The sequence below is a fragment of the Lissotriton vulgaris genome, chromosome 6 (assembly GCF_964263255.1).
Source record: "Lissotriton vulgaris chromosome 6, aLisVul1.2, whole genome shotgun sequence".
NCBI classification, from domain to species: domain Eukaryota; kingdom Metazoa; phylum Chordata; class Amphibia; order Caudata; family Salamandridae; genus Lissotriton; species Lissotriton vulgaris.
Window position 1 is genome coordinate 182,216,223 of NC_141694.1, and position 21,803 is coordinate 182,238,025.

Below are 21,803 nucleotides of genomic sequence, written 5' to 3' on the forward strand. Positions count from 1 at the left end.
CCGCGACATCATGAAGACGCCGCAGGTCAGCTACACTACAAGTAGAGCGATTAGGGTGAGGAGTAAATCCACCCAAAGCGGGCCAATTTGTGCCCGGAATGGACAAAGGACCTAACCTCGGAGCCGTTAAAGAATGGGGTAGGGCGCCACCAAACCAAACTCCGTGCTGCCAAGCATCGATAGGTACTTCCAGTGCCCTGTACGGAGCATAAGCCGCCGGTACAGCCGAGGCAGTGTATGAATGGAAGACACCCGAATTAGCGTCCACTTCCGGAAATGTCACCCAGGAATAAAACAATTCGTACGGGTACGCATGTTCCGCACTCACCACTAGAACCACAGCCAAGCCCTCCACAGGGACATTATATGCCCGCAAGTGGTCGCGAACCGCGACGCGGCTATGCTGCGGTATGTCCACAGCCATGGTAGCACAGGAAGAGAAAAAAGACAAAGAACACTTTGTAGCACAACTGGGTAGTAATTCAAAGAAACCGTTTTTTAAAGAATTCAAGCTTGAAAAGACCTATTCAAAAAATAGGTAGGTTATTCCGACACCACCGTTTACCGGAAACGGGAATGAAGGTGTCAAGGTTTGAATGATATACTACTCGAGTGTCATGATATAAGGCCAACAACGTACGGGCGCCATGTAGCAGGGTTTCCGTTCTCCCACAGAACTGTGCATAGAGATCTAGAACCTCAGTGAGTTAGGATGGTCCAAAACTCACCTCAGTGTCAGAAATCTCCTTACCTAGCTAGCTACAGTGTCTCATGGCTCATTATGGAATGATCCATGTCTTAGACAAACCAGAACATGAACTTTAGAATACCTCAGGAATCGTGGAACACATGAACACTCTTTCGTTATATAATCATTTCAAACCAAAACTGAGAGTCAAAGAACACAAGTGCAAGTTTGAAATATTTATTATTCAATGCAAAGTTCTCAAACGCAGTATCTTGTATAATACCAAAATGCAGATTATAAAAATCAGAGTCAGCAGCATAGTCACTAATCCATAGTAAGCAAAAGGTGATAGCATGTTACAATGCAAAATCTATCGAAATCTATATCACCTATATTTCGCGCACCCTATTTAGCATATTATTTTATATCTAAGAAGGTCTCATTCGGGCTTTAGCAGGGCGAACCCATACCTCTAAATGTCAGTAGGAGTAGATCACATCAACAGCTACCAGCTCTCTTCATGCGCAGCACCAAGTGTCTACGTTCATTCCGTGTAACTCTATCTTAAACCCGCGTAGAGCCCAAAATGTTGGCATCAACATTATTTGTGTTATGTCTAATGTGGTGCGAGGATCAGGCCTCCCAGCAACCTTGTGTTAGGTTATTCTTAGAGTGTGCAGCTCTCAGTGTGCAGACAGTTGTAAAAGTGTACCAGGCAAAGCTGATAGCATAGAAATAACATATTATTCTAAAATAAATCACCTCACCGCTTCTAGGGTGAAAGCGACAACAACAAGTAGGTGTCGTGTGCAAAACTGAAGCCGAAGGAAAAACGGCTGTTTAAGCATGTAATACACTCATGCTAACTTAACGCAATATATGTAACGAAGTATCCATATGACAGTGGGACAAAGCTGCAAGCCATAGCTAAAGAGGGCTCCAAAGAGCGGCACACTGTCTCTTGGAGGTCCCGCTGAACAGGATTTGCTTCTGCAGAAAAGAATGTAGTGGGAGCCAATTACAGTCTAGTGACCCAGGACTTAGGCAGCAGAGACCAAATGGTTAAGACAAGAAAATGCCAACTTTCTAAAAGAAAAAAGAACAAATGATGAACAGAATGCTGAACAAATCAAACATTCCAACCCCAGTCTAAGACTGGGCTTAAACCATAGTATCTTGCTCACCACGCCAATCCAGTTTGGACCCAGCCATATGCAAATCAGTCTTGACCCTGCTCCCAATGGAACACTTCAGCCCGAACTGCCAGGCCCAGTCCTCCCTGGGCCAAAAAAAGCATCCTGGGATCGGTTTTGGGGTGTCACCCAGCATCAGCCAGGCTAGCTTGAATAGAGTGGCACAGTGAGAACAGGATCTATATCTGGGCATACCCTTCCCACTTAGGGCGACAAAAGCAAAAAGAAAAAACAATGGATGTAATGCTGAACAAACCAAACATTTACCCCAGTCAGAGATCTGGGTTTAATCCATTGTTAGTGAAGTGTTGGGGGAATACCCCTGTTATCCCTTGCTGCCCTTGAAGACCTTTGTAGACTCCATTCCCCAGCTCACAGCGTGCCAGGAGACACAGATGCTGATGGCATCTCCTGAGGGGGCGGGTCTCCTCTGGTGATGAGCTGAAAAGGACTCTGGGCTTCCCGCAGTATGGGACACTAAAGTGAAGAAGTGTTGGGAACGCGTACCCCATTACCCTTAAAGACCCCTGGGAACTCCATTCCCTAGTATGCCAGGAGGTACGGCTGCTGATGGCGGGCCTCCTCCAGTGAAGAGTTGAAAAGGGCGCTTGCCTTCCCTCAGCACGGGGCACTGAAGTGAAAAAGTGTTGGTCAAGGCTTACACCAGTTGCCCTTTTAAGACCCCTGGTGGCTCCAACCCCCAGCTCATAGAGCAACAGGAGGCATTGTTACTGATGGCTTCTCCTGAGGGGAAGGGGCTTCCTGCAGTGGTGAGCTGAAAAGGATTCTTGGCTTACCGCAGCAGGGGTCACTAAAGTGAAGAAGTGTTTGCGGGGCTTAGCCCTGTCACCCTTGAAGACACCTGGGGACTCCATCTCCTAGCGTGCCAGGAGTTGCAGCCACTGACAGCATCTCATAAGAGGGGGGGGGGGGTGCCTCCTTGGGTGAGGAGCTGAAAAAGGCTCTTGACTTCCAACAGCGTGGGACTCTAAAGTGATGAGTGTATGGGGGACTTACCCCTATTGCCCTTGAAGACCCCTGATGACTCCTGCCCCCAGCTCACATCGCACAAGGAGGTTCAGTCGCTGATGGCTTCTCCTGATGGGGTGGGCCTCCTCACCTGACTTACAGGCCCTTGCTCCAAATTCTGAACATTCTCATGCATCTGCGACTGTTCTATCGTCTCAAAGGTAGCCAAAGTCCTCCATGTTATGTAGGCGCTGCCACGTCTGTACTCTATGGTATTTGTATGACCCCAGTTGCATGGTGCTTGCACCACGCAGCTTAGTACATGCGCATCGGAACTCAAATATGATATTTGTGAAACCGCGTAAGTCTAACTTGCCTAGCCCTGCGTTGCTTTATAAATCTCAAGTAAAGCAATATATCGCAAATCGCTGCATTGCCTTTCTCTGTAATAAGAAGGCATTTCTTGGCCATTGCATGGATGTTCCCATGCAACTCTCATGGCAACTTTCATGGTTTAAAAGCCTTTCCAGACTTACCAGACTTGGTAAACTTAGGAATGCGCAAGAAAGATATACCTTCCCAGGAGTGGCGTAACAAGGAGTGATATCTTTAATTATCCTGGTTACTTCTTCTTTTACTGAAGGCTGCATTCTACTGATAGACGAATCTGTCCCTCTGGATTTGTTTTTGCTGGAAGGTGCCTCCTCATGCACAAAAACAATCCTGCATGGAACTCAAACACCCTTGCACTGTGGTGCAAATGTGTCCGCATTGGCGCTTTGCATCAAAAAAGGCACCAGCGCTAGCGAATAGGCAAGAATGTGCCGTAATATTTTAAATATAGCACATTCCTGCCCTTTACCTGTCAGGCAGTGAAGCCCATGAAGGTAAAGCTGCGTTGCGTGACAAAACTTGTAAATCTACCACGCTGTTTAGTTCGACATTACCATTGAACTGTAGTGTGTCACGTAGAACTATGTTTGTGTAACTATTGCACAGGCACATGCATTCTTCTCATGGTTTTATCTTGCTCTCATTTCCTGAGAAACCTGATGTTGGGCAGGGGTGAATGTAACACACAGCAACAGAACATTCGAAGAGGTATGTGAGCTAGGAGGCCTCACTGCAGTGACCCAGGGTTGAATGGGAATTTACACTGCTACTGTTCACTACACAGCATGCTGCCACTTCACTTTAGCTCTGCATTACTCTTGGCAAAGGCAGTAGCGTGCATCTACTATGAGGGCAGGTGTTTGTGTGGCCTTCTGGTCCAAGCAGACTGCAATCCATGACAGGCCTATGTAATTGCATACATGCATATTACATGTTCCTCTTTGGGTTTATACCAGAGTTAGTGAGCTACACAACTATGCAATTGGGCACTGAGAGCAGGGGTATACTGCTCTTACCATGCTGGGTAATTACTTACCCAACACCTCCATAGTACCATGTACAATGAGACTGTGTATGTACACATACATTTGTGCTTGCCTTTTGACATGGATTGTTGCAAAATGGCAATCTCTGAAGGGTCACCCCAACTTTTTGCCTCCCTCTTCTTCTTTTTCTGACCTCATTTTTGTTGGCTTTAGATATAAATGGAATTTACAACTATGCCTTCCACTATGGCTCCTGATTCTTTGGTGAACATATACTTTTACTGCCTAGTGTGACACATTTACTGAGGATCATGTGATTTGTTCAGCACATAATATTTTAGTGGAGCTTTCACAAATGACCAAGCTTAGATACACCAGTGGATTTAAACACATCTAACACTTACCTAATATGTACCCTTTCTACTCATATTGACTTCACTTGTGAACAACATGATTATTGTGTTGATTTACTACCGAGTCTAGAAAAAGTGGTTCTGTCCAATCACTTAGTGTGAGTTGACAATACTTCTTATAGTTGATTTTGCAGGATCAGTGAGGGAATGATGACACAATGGAACATCATCATCTACATGTTGGAGTCATGTATTATTACTAAGTGCATAATACACAAGATTCATACAAAAACACAGAAATGCCACTTATGTCATACAACACAACTGCTTAGTTTGTATTAAGTATAGTTATGGTTTCCCTTCCAATGAGTAGACCATTTCCACATGCAACACTCTGGAACTGCTCATTAATGATACTGTGGTGGAAGATGAAGGCATCATGTACACTCCCAGGTTATATAGCCAGCACATTTATGAACATTCCGTTATGGTCCTCTGTGGCCTGGACATTGATGGAGTATGTGTGTTTGCGGTTCCTGTTCAGATGAGATGTAGCAGCAGGGGACACCAATTGCACATGTGTGCAATCAATTGCACCAAGCACATGAGGGAAATCTAGCTTCGGCATAGAATCCTTGCTTGGTGTCCAGTTGTTGTGCAGTTTTGGGGAAGAGATGGTAGTAGGATGTGAGTTTGATTATGGCATTTAAAACAGAGGGGAGGAACACTGAAGATGCTCCCTGTGAACTTCCTGCCAATCAGGCTGTTGTGATTTGGAAGGTACCCGATGCCAGCTTGTGGACCACAGCCATCAATTAGACCTGTGCTGCAATGTTATTACGCCTTGCAGTTGGTAGCTGGAGACTTGGCACAATCTTCTCCGGCAATTCCATGATGGAGTTTCTCTTGAGTCTGTAGAACTGTATGACCTCCTCCTCCCTGAGGTCAATGACGGATATGCGCTGCCAGAAAACATGCTCCCTTCTCCGTCCCTGCCTACGTGCAGGTGGTCTCCTAGCTACTCGAGTTGCGGTATGACAACCTCCATGATGTATTTGATATTGCCAAAGTGTTTTTGTTGTTCATGTTTATATACCACAACCACTGTGTCATTTCCTACACATGGTTTGACGATGTGCAGCATTTCTGGTGCATCTTTAGCTTTGCGCAGTGCTTCCACATTATCCGTGACGCAGTGTTACAGCCATAAATATCACTGAGTTACAGTTGCATTCAGTTTTGCATACATTTAAATGTTGCATGGCGCAGTTGCTTTCAAATTGCATTTTTGCAAAGGGGTCATTTTACGGATATGACTTACTGCTTGTGCCACTGTTGCGTCACAATTCGTGGTACAACGCTGGCACAAGCCTATCATAAATATGCCCCATAGTAATAAATGCAGTATTACGTTCCTTATAATAACTCCACGTTCAACCTCTACTCTTCACTTGGCTATATTGTGGTAAATGCTGTATGTGATGTATCTTTTTTGTATCTTGCTGTAGTATTTTAGTTGATTCGGTATGATTTGCCTTTTTCGGGTTTTTTTGTGTGCTGTATATTGATATATTTTAATTGTACATTTTGAAGTTGTATATCATTTATGTCTTTGTTATGTTTGTTCTGTGCTTATATTTTCAATAAAAATAAAAAATAAATAATAACTCCACGTAATCTTGCACACTTCCAATGTAATTTCAAATAATGAAACTACAGCAAATCATATAAATTACGCTCACTCCTAATTTCTATTATGCTGTATTTTGAGTTCTTGCCTGTTTTGTTACTTTAGACATTTTCCTAAACTAGGTCTGTCTTCTCTGTGCCTTAACTACCAGAGAGTTAAGTCCAGCTTTAAGGTATTCAAACTGTGTTTAATCCTGGCATGTTTGTAGACATATTCCTTGTAGTGGACTCACACCTACCCCATTTATTAACCTGCTGTCTTACACTGCCTAACAGAACAAGCCGCCATATTGTTTGGATTTCAACTCTTACATCCATTATAGTGGCCCTTTCACGCTATCAGTCTCTGTGGGCCACCATGTTTCCATATGAATTAGACTTTTATAATAGCTAATTTGTATGTCCTAATTCACCTTGATACCACGCCCCTCTCTGCTCTGATCCTCTGATTCTGAGAGCTTTTAATTTTGTTCATGATATAATTCTTGGCTCTAATCAAGGTAGAGAAAACAAAACAAAAAAGCTAGAATTCTAAAAAACAAATTGTATTACAGTTTCTCTCATAGACCCATGGAAAGAAAAAAGAGAATACACATTTTTTGGGTATTTATTTTTCTTTAGCTGAGTACATTATATATCAGTATCAAGTGACACCTCCATGTGGGTTGTCTGATAATTCAGCGGTTCAACTAGTAATTACAAATCCCATAGAGAAGTTGGACTTTAGGAGATGGGTCTTTAATAACGTTTTGCTGGGAGATCCACAATGTGTTAATAGTTCAAAACAATTCACAGAGGAATTTTTAAAACAGATTATGACAACAGATATTGCAACAATTTGGGATATTTTTAGAGGAAGAAGCTGATTATTTGATTACTAACCTGAATGCTCGAATATGTAAAACACAAAATCGATTACTCATCCAATAAAAGAATAAAATCCAAACTGGCAAAACTCAATTTAAATGAATTCTATAATTAAATAATTATCCTAAATAATAAAATCGATATGCAGAAGGGCTATGAGGAATGTGATTATATGGGGCTATTTCTCAATGACTGTAGCACCCATTGTGTCACCATTAGTGAAATCAGACAAAACATGACTCCCAGACTGCCACTGCAAACTGACATTGCAGTTTTTAAACTGATACCAAAACACCACTTACAGCCTTGGGAAAGCCCAAGCCTTCCTTTTTAATATTCATAAGTCAAACCCTGTGAAGGCCTAAGGCATCCAAGAGCATATTTTTTTTAAGGTCTTTGCATTTCATGACAATAAAACCAATCATTGTTATTTTTATTGCAGTAAAACTAGTACCCAATTTGACAAATGGAGTTACACTCTGACAACTCAGCAATGCTAACTTCCAGATGGGACTACTAAATCTGATACTTTAATGGATCAAAAGAATCGCTGCAGTAAACCTGACTTCTTGCCCAAGACAAATTTAATTTAACTAATTTTGAAAAGGCGGTGAACAACCTTTACAACAAAACTTTTACAACGCACTACCATTACAACGCGGTCATTACAACTCAAACCATTAAAACACATTGAGCTGGGGGGCCCTCTAGGATAGGGAATAAGTTTAATTTTCTATCCAACTCCTTCCCTAGTGTCCACGGGGACTGGAGTTGGAATAGAAAATTAAACTTTTCACTATCCAGCACCTCTAAGCGCTATGCGTTGTAAAGGTATGCGATGTAAAAACCGCGTTGTAAAGGCAGGCGTTGTAATAGCCTGCATTGTAACGTCATACATCCTGAAAAGGAAACTAGAAATTCGCCACTTTGTTGCCCAAGTTTCCTGTGTTGTGTAGTTCCTATATTACCTACACAGGATCTGCGCGTTTGGATAACATAAAATGTGGGATTGGTACAGACGGCTTCCGAGCCCCCTTACCGGATATGTTAGCCTGTCTGTCTCAGCTACCTCACAGTGCCACTAGAATCTCCTATTATTGGGGAGATAATAGTTTCTGGCAACCTCAGAACATGACAACCCTGATCCCTCAGAATCGTGGAAACAATATACTACTTTTCACTCAGTCACTTGTGCTCACTTAGTTGGTCCCAGAGATACACAGATTAAACATACTGGGCATTTGTCAATAAGGATTTATTCTAATGTAGAATAGATGAGCTGTAAAAACCATTACACAGTAGCAAAGATATATGATTAGCAGTACCACAAAAGTAAAGGGATGGTACAGTTCTACCATTTTGCAATATTCATGAATATATGTAATTACATAGAATAATTGTATATATGATAAAAAGTGCATACTATTATGATTCCTCCCTAACGACATGTACCTAAATGTCCCTAGCATCTGTGTAGGTGTTACGCCATGAATCCCTCTAGGATCTAGTCAACCACATTACCTGAGAAATTAGAGAATATGGGGCCACGTCCTGGTCTCGAGTTGGACACCCCGCGAGGGATGTTAGGCCACTGCGAGCTGGAGTGTCTGCATGCAGGAAGCTCAGCATCTCTTGTCAGTGTGTCAGCCAAAAGTCACAGTCTCCTTTCTGAAGCAAGACATGATGTATATATACCCACTTGTCTCCCCAGGAGTCCTACCTTGCTGTGTTACTGTGTCAGCCTAGATGATGAAGTTGGGCCTGATCTTTATTCAGAGATATTATAAAGGAGATGGTAGTCATGCTGTGCTTCCAAGAAACCTCATGCATAATGTATGAGATTTGAACTAGGGAAAACCTGCATTCTGACTGCAGTATTGTATCTAGGTAAAAGGTCAGTCCCTAAGAACCGTTATTTATGTAATGTAGGGAAGATTATAGGTGAAAGTTTGCAATGTTACCGGCGCCTATACAGGGTAGCTATATGCAATATAACACCATAAGCCATTTTCTGTTGCAAACAGCTGTTGTCCTTGAGACAGACTGCTACCCTGCTTCGGAGAGGTGAGAATGACTCTCTGAAAGCCCTACTGAGGGAAGAGGTGTGACGTCCTCCTGGCAGAATGGCCAGAGCTGTTGTGAGCATAGGTGATGAGCTTCAAAGAGGAAACTGCATTTGAAGGGCAAATGCAAGTCACACTAACAAAGGGATGTTCTTCTCTTTAGGCAAACAGGCTCTCATTTTGAGGATGGAGTGGAAGCCTATGTCAGGCCGGTTTTCAACACCTATGGTTATGACTAGGGAGCTCCACACACTAAAAGAAGGGTTTTGCCATGCTGGTAGTGGGCAGAAAAGTGCATTCTGGGATAGGTACATGCCATAGACATAGGACATAGTAATCAGGGGTAGGAACTGGTAGCCCATTAGCTAATTAGTCACCACCACCAGCTAAGTTTTTAGCAGGTATAAAGTGGCAAACCTGGTACCAAGACCTCAGACCACTACTGCCCTGAAAAGAAGACCGAACAAGGACTGCCCTGCTGCTCCTTGGGCCCGTCCCAGCAAAGACAGGTTGCAACAAAGACTGAAGTGTAACAGCTGAACCTAAGTACTGGCAAAGAGAGAACTGTGCCTGCAGTACCCAGTTAGGGAAACATTGCCCATGTCTGCCAGACTGATGCAGTGGCTCCAAGAGTCAGTTGATTGAATCCTTGTTACAGTCACCAGGCCATACATGCTGACAAGCATGCACCCTTGAGAGCCCCGCACCAAGAACTCTAAATGCTGCAGAACGCCAAGGAGCAGCCTGGGAAAGATGACCATCGCAAGTTGCCCCAGAGTTTGTTAGACCTGTGAAGGCCATCAGAGTGTATTCCAGTGAACCAGCAAGAAAAGGTATTGCCATTTAAAAGAGACCACTGTGTTTGCTGCAACTGAACCTGTGCTGGACTTTGCCTGGACACAGTGGGAAGAAGACGAGGAGTGGGTGGAGTTGCACTACACAGAATTCCGCAGAGTTGCATAAAAACTCTGTGGAATTCCACAGAGTGCTGCTCTTTCCTTATTGATAGTTCAGCTCTTTTCTATTGTAGATTGCGCCTTCTGAAATGCGGTAGGTGAAAGACCTCCGACTGCCACACAGCACACAGGCCAGCAATCCAACCCCTGACTCAGACTCCCAGCTCTTGGTATGGCTGGATAAGTCAAAGGTCTAATGTGAGCCATTTTTCAACAGTGTTATTCATTGGCTTGGAATCCCCCTCTTTATCTTCGCATGCTCACTACATTTGAGTTGCAGCATGAGTCTAAACAAACATAACACTGTCTAGAATGTGGAGCATCAGCCACTCACACCAAGCAGCTCCAACTCTCCGGCTCGGCAGCCGGAGAGCAACACCACACTCCACAGCACGCAAAGGTCCATGCTGCTCAAAGTCAAAGAAGTGTGCAGCCCAGAAGGACCCCCAGCGTCATGGGGCCACGGTGCTCGCCGCATGGCTTTTCCCTGAGGAAGACAGAGTCCCGACATCAGAGCCCACTTCTAAATCCCTTCAAAAAACATCGACCAAACTGCGACTGCGCAGAAGTCAGACCTGACAAGTCCTCTGAGAATTCAATTCTAGAGTCAGGAACAACGCCATTGCCCAGTTTGTTGCATGTGCAACCGCTGCAAGCAATGCATGGGCACAGATGAACTTGCGGGGACTCCACATGTTGGTGAAAGAGTTTTTGTAAGTCATTGTCAATGTCATCACCATGGATTATCTGCTACAGCCACCGTCGGGTCACTCACACGTGATCTGGTGAGCTGGGCTATGCAAGCCACCATCGGTGCCAGGCTGGTAGCATCTAGCCTGCCAGCCAGTTGCATGTGGTGTAGCGCTGAACTGCAGGCTCATGGTATCCAGCCAGCCTCATGCCTCCCAGGAATCCTGCACTGCCCCTGCGACGCCCTCGCAGGTAAGTGTCACACTGCATGCTACGCCATGTCAGGTCCCTGGCCTCCTCTTACCCAACAGCCTGCCAGCCAGGTGTGTGTGGAGCAAAGCCACATCAGGCAAGACAAATGGCACATCTCCGCCACCTGAGCTTCTCATAAACCTATGAAGGCTCTTGGCTGGCTTGGAGCATGACCAGTGGGGGTGGGGAGGCAGCAGATTTTGTTCCGCAGAGTTTGGCAGAGTTTTTACTGAACTCCACATTCTAACAGAACATGGAGTTTCAAAAACTCTGTGAACTCCACCGACAGACGGAGTTCACCACCTATCTCTATAGAGGACCCTGAGGCCAAAGATGCCCCTCTGCCCCCCAAAGGCAAGGGCCAAGAGCTGGCCACAGGAAGGCCCACTGAATGAGCCTCCTAATTCCTAGCGCTCTACTGCTTCCTATATCCCTTGCATCAGGCCCACTTCCATTGACTTCAATAGCAGTCATACCTAAGGATTGATTCAAAACTGAACTGGAAACTGCTAAAAGTGACAGGTAATTGTCCCTAGACATGTAGGGTCTCAGTGAAGTGTCCCCTATCGGAATTGGCCCATCCAAGAGTGTTCAGTTAGCCATTTCTAACCTGCATGTCTTAGCTAACCCAAACAGCTGTTGTGGTCCATTAGAATGATTTATTGCATTGAATGTTTCTCTTAAAAATCATATGTCTGGATCTCTCAGTTGAATTTTTGTCATTCAGGTCTCTAATTTATTGTGTGGTGGTTCCTTCTTATTATCGGTTTACTTCGTAATGCCGTACAATTGTTCCTTTGATAAATCATAAGTGATCCATGCCACAACTACCTAGAACTGAACTAAGGGTTTACAAACAAACTTAACTGGACCTTTGAATGAAATTGTGCCATTATTGTGCAATGAGGTCGCACAACCACAAATTACAATAATCCAGTTTCTCAAACCAGAAAATAAATTGTTCACTTAACTATTTACAGTTTCGTTTAATAACTTAGCACATACATCAATGAATGAAAATCAGAAAGGATTTGTGGCCAAAAGGCAGCTAAGCACAAACACAAGCTACCTAATTGAAAACATTGCTAAACATAGACTTAATTCCTGCCTTCATGATGCAAGATGCAGAAATGTTTTTTGACCTAGTGAGCTAGGACAGTTTATTTACGATAATTGGACTTTTGTGAACTCCCCACATAACTCACTGGGTCAATCCAATATTCATATGATGAGGCTAATGCAAATCTTTTAAATAATACTGTATTGGCCTGTGAAGTGTCAATTAAACAACAAACGAGACACGGTTGTCAACTATCCCCAGTATTATTGTCCTTTTTAATTGAGCCTCTAGAATTTGCATTATGCACCAACTCTTGAATATAACCTCCAATTGAAGATGTATCAAAAAGTTAACTTTAAGCAAATGAAATCATTTCATTTTTATAACTGGAAGAGTACTCAACCCACATGACACTTATTACTTTTTATAAACTTGGATGATATAGAATCAACACAGTCAAGACTGCATTGGTATTTTTAAATTCCTCAAAAATTGTTTACCTCAGTAATAAGATATATTGGTATGCTTATAAATTCAGACATCAAAAGCATGTATGAAGTAAATTACATATCATTTTAAAGAAATCTTAATCTTTAATAAATGGACTGAACTACCTCTATCAGCTATTGGTTGGGTAGCTCCAAAAAAAATGACAATAATTTAATTGTTTAATTTCTTGTTTACTTCAGCACCTTGAAGTTTATATGACATTTTTTTCACAAAGTCAAATGTTTATTTATAAAGCTTTTATTGTGATGTAAATCACCCAGAATGTTCCTAAAGATAGTTTATTTGACTAAAGTAAGTGGAAGATTGAATATGTGCAATACTGAAATGTATTAATATACCTAAGTGTAATACATTTAAAGATGCTTTTTAAGAGTCAATAAAGATCCATTACTGAGCATAATTTATTCATATAAATAGAGAAATGTCCTTAAAATAACCAACACCCAAAGAAAAAAAATTTTTTTGTAAGTTTAGAGTATTTTCATAAACATTTTTCAATCCCATGGATTAATTCTTATGTCAGGCTTCAGGCTATATCTAGAGATTTTAAATATGTAATTATTGAAAAAGATAATAATGATTGGAAAACAAAATGGTAAAATCCGATTGAACATTCTTTAACAACTAAAGGATGGAACACATGGCCTGAAATTTCACAAAATATGACAGTTAACATCCAAACTATTTAGTGGTAGTCCCATAAAGTAAAATCTGATTTAAATCACATCAAAGGTGGGCAATTCGATAACTATGTTGACTTAGCCAGTGGCGACCAGCATGACTTGCGGGTGGCAGGGCGGAGATTGGCACAAGGGTCGTGGAAGGGGAGGGTCGCACAAGGTTGCGGGAGAATACGCATAATAAAAAAGAAAAAAAAATGTATTAACTTACCTCTCCACTGGGTCCCACACCTCTGCTCCTGCTCTTCTCGAGAAACAGGAAGCACAGCCAGGTCCCACTGACCAATCACAACGCTGCAATGCAGCGTTGTGATTGGTGGGCACCCAGGCTCCCCTAACCAATCTCAATGCTGTAATGCAGAGTTGTGTTTGGTTTTGAACGTCCTGGTTCGACGCTCGACAAGGGAATGGGGGCCTGGGCTTGTTCTCCACGCAGGCTGTAATGCAGCCTGCATAAAGAACGGGTAAAGTGCATATGACTGGTTTGGGCGGCCCTTAGGGGACAGACCAAACATTCATTGCACACTTAGGAGTGGGCAAACCACTCCTCCCCTGCCATGCTCCCAGAGCAGAGCAGAAAAGCCCTGCCCACCTGCTTGTCCGCAAAGCAGAACCAACATAACATGATAATATTTTAAAAGTTATTATCACTTTATATTTCTACTTTGAAATGCTTGAAAGCATAAGTTGAAATGCCTGTTGATGAAGAACTTCTAGTTACAAGGACTAACACTTTTTTTGCCCTGGGGTGTTGCAGATGAACGTGATGAATTATTGATTGTTTTAGAACCTTGAAAATTGTCGTCCCCATAGAGGAGGAGCTGCCACTGGATTTAGCATATGAATACATGGAGAATCCACAAAGAATATAGATTGGTTGTTGCTATAGATCACTGTTGCAGAATTAGCCAGAAAGATCTTTTGAGAAAGTAAGAACTAAACGGGAAAAAGAAACCCAAATCTTTCCATGACAACAAGGATGGAGGAAAATTAATTGTTATCATTTTAGGATGTTGCATACAGCATATTATAGGCATATGGAGCAGTTTGCTAAGAGGATGCTGTATAGGACACCACTGTTTAACAACAGAATAAATGACCATAATAAACCGAACAGTTTTAGGTGCTATAATGCAACTTGGGCCAAAAGTATCCTCTTTTTGGAATCTGTTTTGGTATATATGGAGAGCAGTATTGAAACCATGGTTCCAAGAGAAGCAACAATAGCTTTACTGGGTGATTCATCGGTATTGTATAAATATAATGTTGGCATCACAAAATCTGTACGTATATCAATGCTCATAACCTGATCTATGTTAACAAAGCTTTGGCGAACTGATCAACACTCTAAATGTAAAGAGTAGAAGAGTAAATTGGAAAGGAAGGTGTTTACAATACTGAGAAGCTATATACAACGCAATTAGGGTCAAAGGAAAAAACAGAATAGATTATGCCAGTTGGAGCCAGTTGATTGATTTTTACTTAAAATACATTTTAAAGGCTGTAGGCTTAAGATGTTTTTATTCAAAAGGGTCCTAAATGGTCATAATTTGACTTTCTTTATAGCTGTCTACAGGCATAGCACTTTATTGCTAGTCCAGATAGATTATACAATATGATGTGGATAGACTGTGAATTTCAGTATGGATTAAAGATGTTTATTCAATGCATTGGGAATTTTAAGATCTAGCAATGAAATGAAGTGCAATTAGTATGTTTTAAAATGTGACAAATTAATGGTTGTCCAGTAGCTGTTATCTGAAATCTCATTTAGTTTTAATTGTGCATATTGCATTTGGAATTTTGTAAGCACAAATTCTTGGAATATAAAAAAGGGATTAGACTTTCCCTATTTTCATGTATATATTTCCATAGTTTGAATTTGATACCTCAGTGATAGGTTCAGAGCCCAGTGCTCCTTGGCCAACTAAAATCAATGTCCTCCTCACCTCCATCTCATTCCTACTTTCATTAGAAAGTCTCATATACTACTCCTGCTGCTTTCTAAGATTACTGTGACAGATTCAGGGAGTCCTGTAATTCATTTTCAAAATGTTGGGATCCTCAATTATATACTTATTTATATTGTTTGTTTTTAAAAGTTGTAAAAAGTTAACACCACTCTCATATTTGTAAGCAGTGTGTACTTTTATAAATTGGAGAATGTAGTTTGGTATTTTTAGGATTAAAAAAAAACGATTAAATGTATTAATTTTTTTTTTTTAAAAAAAGGTAAAATTGAAGGTTAAAACATTCTAAATTGTAAAACAGTTTTACATGTTGGAATTTGTTGAACTTTTTCACATTTTTTGTAAGTCTAAATGTATTTAGACAAGCAGAAAAGCTATGCATATATTTATTAGTATTTGTGATTCTAAAACGTTCAGAAGCAATACCGTTTATTAGCATGCAAAGTTCAAATTTTTATTCTGGTGTATCTATTCACTCAAAGAAACATTTTTTAACCAATTCCCAAAGTTGCTAAAACTCTTATCTTAAATCAGTACATTTGTATTCGAGACTGCCAGTCGTTTTAGTAAACCATTTTTACCTTTCTCAAATAACAAGTTCATATTAAATTAGATCTGCCAAGAATGTGGGTGGGGTTCAATGTTTCTCAAAAATGTTGACAAGGAAAGACAGGAAAAATAAATGAAACTGTAATTTACAATTTATCAAGAAAGAAAGTGGATGTCTATTCATATATTTGTACATTAAGTTGCAGTGCCTGTTGATGAAGATCTTCTAGTTACAAAGACTAACACTTTTTTTGCCCTGGGATGTTGCAGATGAACGTGATGAATTATTGATTGTTTTAGAACCTTAAAAATTGTAATGATAAGAACAGAACAATAAATAGAATATTATTGCAGCTTTTTAAAAAGTGCCTGCATATGTGTATGCAAATATATGTAAGAGTAAATGTGTCTATATATCTATATATGTACATAGGATAAAAGATGCTCTTGTGTTCCCAGTTTTATTATTTTGTTATTATTTCTTTCCTTGCACAAAATATTAAGTCTCAGAAATTGCATATACTTCAGGAAATCCAATCTGATGTTATGCTAATGCAATCAAAATAAAATGTTATGCAAACTGAAATATCAGAGATGTTTGCATTCACTCATTCATAGGTAAGTGCACATTGCTGATTCTGAGTGTATTTGTGTATGTTGACTGTTAAAAGAAAATTAATCTTCTTTGATGTGAACTCTAAAGGATGACAATACTAAATGATTTTTTTACCACATGAATCTCTGTATAGTAGTATGATAGGTAAAGAAGCGTGCACTTACCATGGTTGTCATCAATTTTCTTAAATAAATGCATATTTTCTCTTTCCCCAAATTCTTCTGCATGATTTATGAGAGCATCCTTCACTGTCTTGTAACCTGCCAAAACAACAAATCTCTTCCTTCCAATCTGAATGCTGAATATTGGTCCATACTTCTTATGTAACTAAAATGAAAAAAAACCATATAAACTTTTGCAAAAAATCTCACAAATTTTATTTGATATATTTTAGAACTTGCCACACATAACAATATTATAAAGAGGGGTGCGACAAGGGTGCATTTTGGCCCCTTTACTTTTTACATTATATATTAACAGCATTGATAAAACCTTAGGGGAAGCTACCCTGGACACTCCGCGTGTAGGAAGCCAACCCATCCTGGTTCTCCTATACGCGGATGATGCCGTTTTACTAGCACGCACCCCACTAGGTTTACAAAGACTCCTGAATTCCTTTGGGGGCTTCATGAGTTCTTTGGACTTGGTTGTTAATATAGCCAAATCGCATGTCCTAACTATTGGACCCCGAAAAGACAAGGTTAGAACATTCTATTGTAAAGGGTTGGAAGACACCAGAGTTAAGGTTTTTACTTACTTGGGGGTCCTGTTTGATGACAGAGGTTCATGGGTCCCCCAGTTTTTAGCTAAAAGAAACAGTGTAAGCAGGTCCTCATCTGCTTACACTGTTTCTTAAGCTTTGCTCGTCGATTGGGCGGAAAGCCTTGTGAGGCGGTTCTTGCAATCTATAAAGCTAATTGTATTGCAGTAGCAGCGTATGGCGCAGGAATATGGGGGTACAAGAAAGCAGAGGGGGTACAGCAGGTCGAGAATAAATTATTTCGCTCCCTTCTTTCCATTCCCCAATCGTCATCAACCTTTGCTGTTCATCAGGAGCTGGGGATGGGATATGTCTCTGATTTGATAAGCATGGCCCCTCTAATCTGCTGGATCAAAACATGGTTGAACCCCGAACTTACTATTAATCGTTTGATTTTAAAAGACTGCATGCTTTTAGATAGAGCAACCAATATATCCTGGCTCTCTTACATTAAGGAAACGTTTCACAAACTAGGGCGGCCTGAAATGTATGTTAACCCGGAAGTAGTCACCAAAGCTGACGTTAGCTGGGTCAAAATACATTTTTTGACATTAATGGCACAGGAACGTGAGAGCGAGGAGTTAAAAAAAACCTGGTAAGGGCCCACTTTTTATTATTCACATCTCCATCTATTGAACCTTACCCAAAGTTAGTAACTAAGCCGTTCCATCGCTGGTTATTGATAAGGTTACGTTTCATATTGGGGAATTATCAAGGCTGGAATAAACCAGAGGATACAGCACTCTGTGAGTGTGATCACAGTTCAATTCAAGATACTGCTGATTTTATAATATTCTGTGACCTGTATTCTGACTTTAGAAATGCGTTTATTATTCCACTTTTACCAGGGAAAGGGTTTTTACAGGTGAAACTTGCCTTAATGTATCTGCAATTACTGGATACCCCATGGGTTATTTTTAACATTGCAAATTTTCTGGTAGCTGCTGCTCGGAAAAATAAAATAAGATACCCTGTACTGATTATTACATGAATTTTTTCGTATTTTTATTGTATCTTTAACACAACATATGAAATATGTTTGAAATATGACAGTTTTTTTTATAACATTTTGTCACCCATATGTATTTGTAACATAATGTGATTTTTGATGAACTTTTATGATTTTATTTAATCGATTAAAGTGGTTTTGACTTGACTTGACTAATAATATAAAAATAAGACCCTGATTACTTACATTATTCTCTACTGCACATGTTACAATCATCCAATTCTTGATTAAATGAGATGACAACCTTGCAAGACAGGCACCAGATGCTATCACTTTAAATAAATAAAGAACACAAGCCACATCTAAATCTCAGTATGGTATCTGTATATCCAAATGCACTGCAGAACTAAAGCTAAACATAGAAAATCTAATGGAATTGTATTTTTGAATATTTAAGTACATATATTTGAATGATTGACAGATTCAAAAACATGCATGAACCCAGTAAAAAAAATTAAAAACAAGATTGCATCAGAAATGGGTAACCCCAATGTGCAACCTGTGCCTGTGTATCTTTATTATTGATAACATTTACACAGAAGATGCATATAGTCCTTAGGTTCTCAAAGTCCCAGAAAAAGATGTGTAAACCAGAAACAATTACACAAGATAGGGGAAACAAGTACTGTCCTGAAGAAAGGAGGTACCTCAAAAAATGAGAACGGATGTCTCAATCCAAATGTAATCACAACTCCAGTCAAATAAAATCTGTCAAGGAAGTATGACAAGCCACATGTATCCTCAGTTGGTAAATTGTATGTTAGAAGCCTTGATAAACTAAAAGAAATATGAAAATATACATGCGTACAAATGTTACATGTGCGCATTCCTTGTATGTTTTATAACTGATAAAGATACACAGGCACTGGTTGCACCTTGGGGTTCCTCATTTCTTATGCTATTCTCTTTTTTTCCTTTCAAAGGTTCACAGGTTCTAATGTGGTGTATCATGGTTTTGAGAAGTTTTTTAAAGGTTCTTCACAGGATGCATGCAGGTTTTGAATTCCATGAACCATTCACATATATGTACTTTTGGATTAGTGAAATACATTCATAACAATTTTAGAACATTTTACATTTGATACAATGTATACTTCATAGGTATATTTGCACCCTGGAAAAACTTTAGATTATTGAAAAACATTTCGGCCACTTGATGTGTTTTCAAGATTATCGCAAAATTTGAAGTGGTAGAAAACAAAAGAATAGACTATGCACATATGGACAGTCTTTTGGAAATGTGTTCTTCTTTTCCAAAAAGTAACAAAATTTTTCAGTGCTCCAATGTCATATAATAAATGTGTCCTCAGGCCATGGCTCATGTCCTTGTAACCATCACAACTTCTACTCATACAAACCTCTTGCCCTCCCGCTCAGTGAGGCACAATAGTGTGGATGATGGCTTGGAAGTTGTGTCAAAATATCATTGTCAGAAATATCATCTGACATAGAAAGACACAATAGTGAAGTGCTCCAATGTCAAATTATTTCTTTGTTGTTGGATTAGGATCTCCAAGGCAATGGACATCTAAATGGAACAGGTTGTGCAACATTGTTTGAGCACCTTTAAATAGAGTTGGCACGTTGAATACTCTTTGCGTAGAAGAGAAGCAGAACCCATACTGTTAGAAGATGTGTGATTTTGTATACCATAGCTGCCATATATTTCGTGTTTTTGTTCTTGTTTGAGGAAGAAGGTCAAGCAGTAATTGAGTTACCAGAAAGCTATCAAGAAATGATCTCCTTGCTCTAATTACATTTACTGTTCCCTGCTAAACAAGGATATTCTCAGCCACACAGTCTGCAACTGGATACCTCAACAATAGACTCACCTATGGATATTTACTAATAATAAAGGGACTTTGTCTACCCACTTTGAAGTGACAAAGTGTTCTGCTTTTTTGCTCTCTATATTTGGATCTTACCGAAGGACTGATCCTTTTCATCTGGACACTGTCTTTCATTCACTGGCAAATGACTGTAGCCAGGCAACATTTGGTCTGTACAGGTGCATTTCGCTGGACCTAAAGTGTACCATTCTATTAGCAACTGGCTTGTCTGCTACCAATCTTGTGTCACCCCTGGACTGTTTTTATAAACACATGGAAGTAAAATCCTATTTTGAAACGCATTAATGAACCTGAAGGGGTTTCTTTCCATTTGATATGTCAAAAAGTGGAGCGATAGTTTAAGGGGTTGAGAACCCACTTCAAATATTCACAATCCTTGTCAGAAGGAACCACAAAAATCACTAAATAGAATATTGTGTTTGATGGCAAGCAGGATCACTCAGCTCCGAGGCAGGGACAGACCGGTGCCCTTTCTGACAGCACCCAGCAGTGGTTTCACGACTTGCGTCTGATGGACATATTGTGCCATTTCCTCTCTCATTGGAATGACTACACCTTTTACTCCCACCCTGCGGCACCTACGCCCGCTTAGATTATTTCCTAGGGTTCCGGTCCCTTCTTCCTCTTCTACAAGACTCGATTATTGAGCCGCAGATGCTATCAAATCATGCAGCACTGACCGCAACTCTGCTAACTCCCCCCCAACCTCTCGCCAATCCTTTTTTTGGAGGCTCAGAGATACACTCTATCACCGTCCCGAAGTTATTGGTTGCCTCACCAAGACGCTAGAGGACTACTTATCTGTAAAAGACACCACAGAAACCTCAATAGTATCCTTATGGGAAACAGTCAAATTAGTGGCTGGGGGTGATCTAATAGCCACATCCTCTGCAGACAACAGGATACACAGGGAGAACAGGGAAGAGCTCTCTGGGCAGGTCTCAGAACTACAAGGGATCCATAAAAGAACAGGGGCTCCAAGGGTATGGAGGCAACTGAAAACAGCGCTAGCTCAACTAGCCAGCTTGGACCTGGATCGAGTTGAGTATGCAGCCCTACATCTGAAACATATGTTCTACTCAGGAGGAGACAGGTGTGGCCCCTTGTTAGCACATAAACTGCACACGCAGTGCCAGGCAGCGGCCGTCCCAATACTCATTGATGCAGGGGGCACTGAACTTTCTCGGGAGGCGGATATCTCTCGTGCTTTTAGGGATTTCTACACTGATCTTAATTCACCACAGCAAATACCAGAGCAGAGCTCCTCCGCATATTTTCAGGGTATAACATACTCACCTCTGTCACAAGATCAGGCTGCCTCTTTGGACAGACCGATTCGAGTGGAGGAGGTAATATCAGCCATTGCTAGGCTTAGGCTTCTCAAGTCTCCTGTCCCGGATGGGTTCACAGCCATTTTTTACAAAATATTTTACTCTATTCTGGCCAAAATATGAACACGGCTCTTCAATGCGATTGGGGAATCTGTGGCCATGTAGCCTACGATGCTTATGGCATCAGTGGTAGCCCTGTCTAAGTCCAGAAAGGATGGCAGATTCTGTGCCTCACATAGGCCTATTTCCCTGCTAAATAGCGATTTTAAGACCTTTTCTGGGATTTTAGTGGCCAGGTTGCGCCCGCTGATGCCTGGACTAATTGAACCGGACCAGGCCGGATTTGTGGTAATGAGACAGTGCAGCAAT

General features: G+C 40.9%; 1 protein-coding gene across 4 annotated transcripts in view; it reads right to left on the reverse strand.

Moving 5' to 3' along the window:
- Positions 1–21,803, reverse strand: part of LOC147706987 (cytochrome P450 2K1-like) — a 576,312-nt gene that overhangs the window by 278,493 nt on the left and 276,016 nt on the right. For all 4 annotated transcript variants that reach the window (XM_086926213.1, XM_086926215.1, XM_086926214.1 and 1 more), the window contains exon 2: positions 16,649–16,811. In XM_086926213.1, the coding sequence (XP_086782339.1) occupies positions 16,649–16,811 (163 nt within the window). The remainder of the gene's footprint in view (positions 1–16,648; positions 16,812–21,803) is intronic.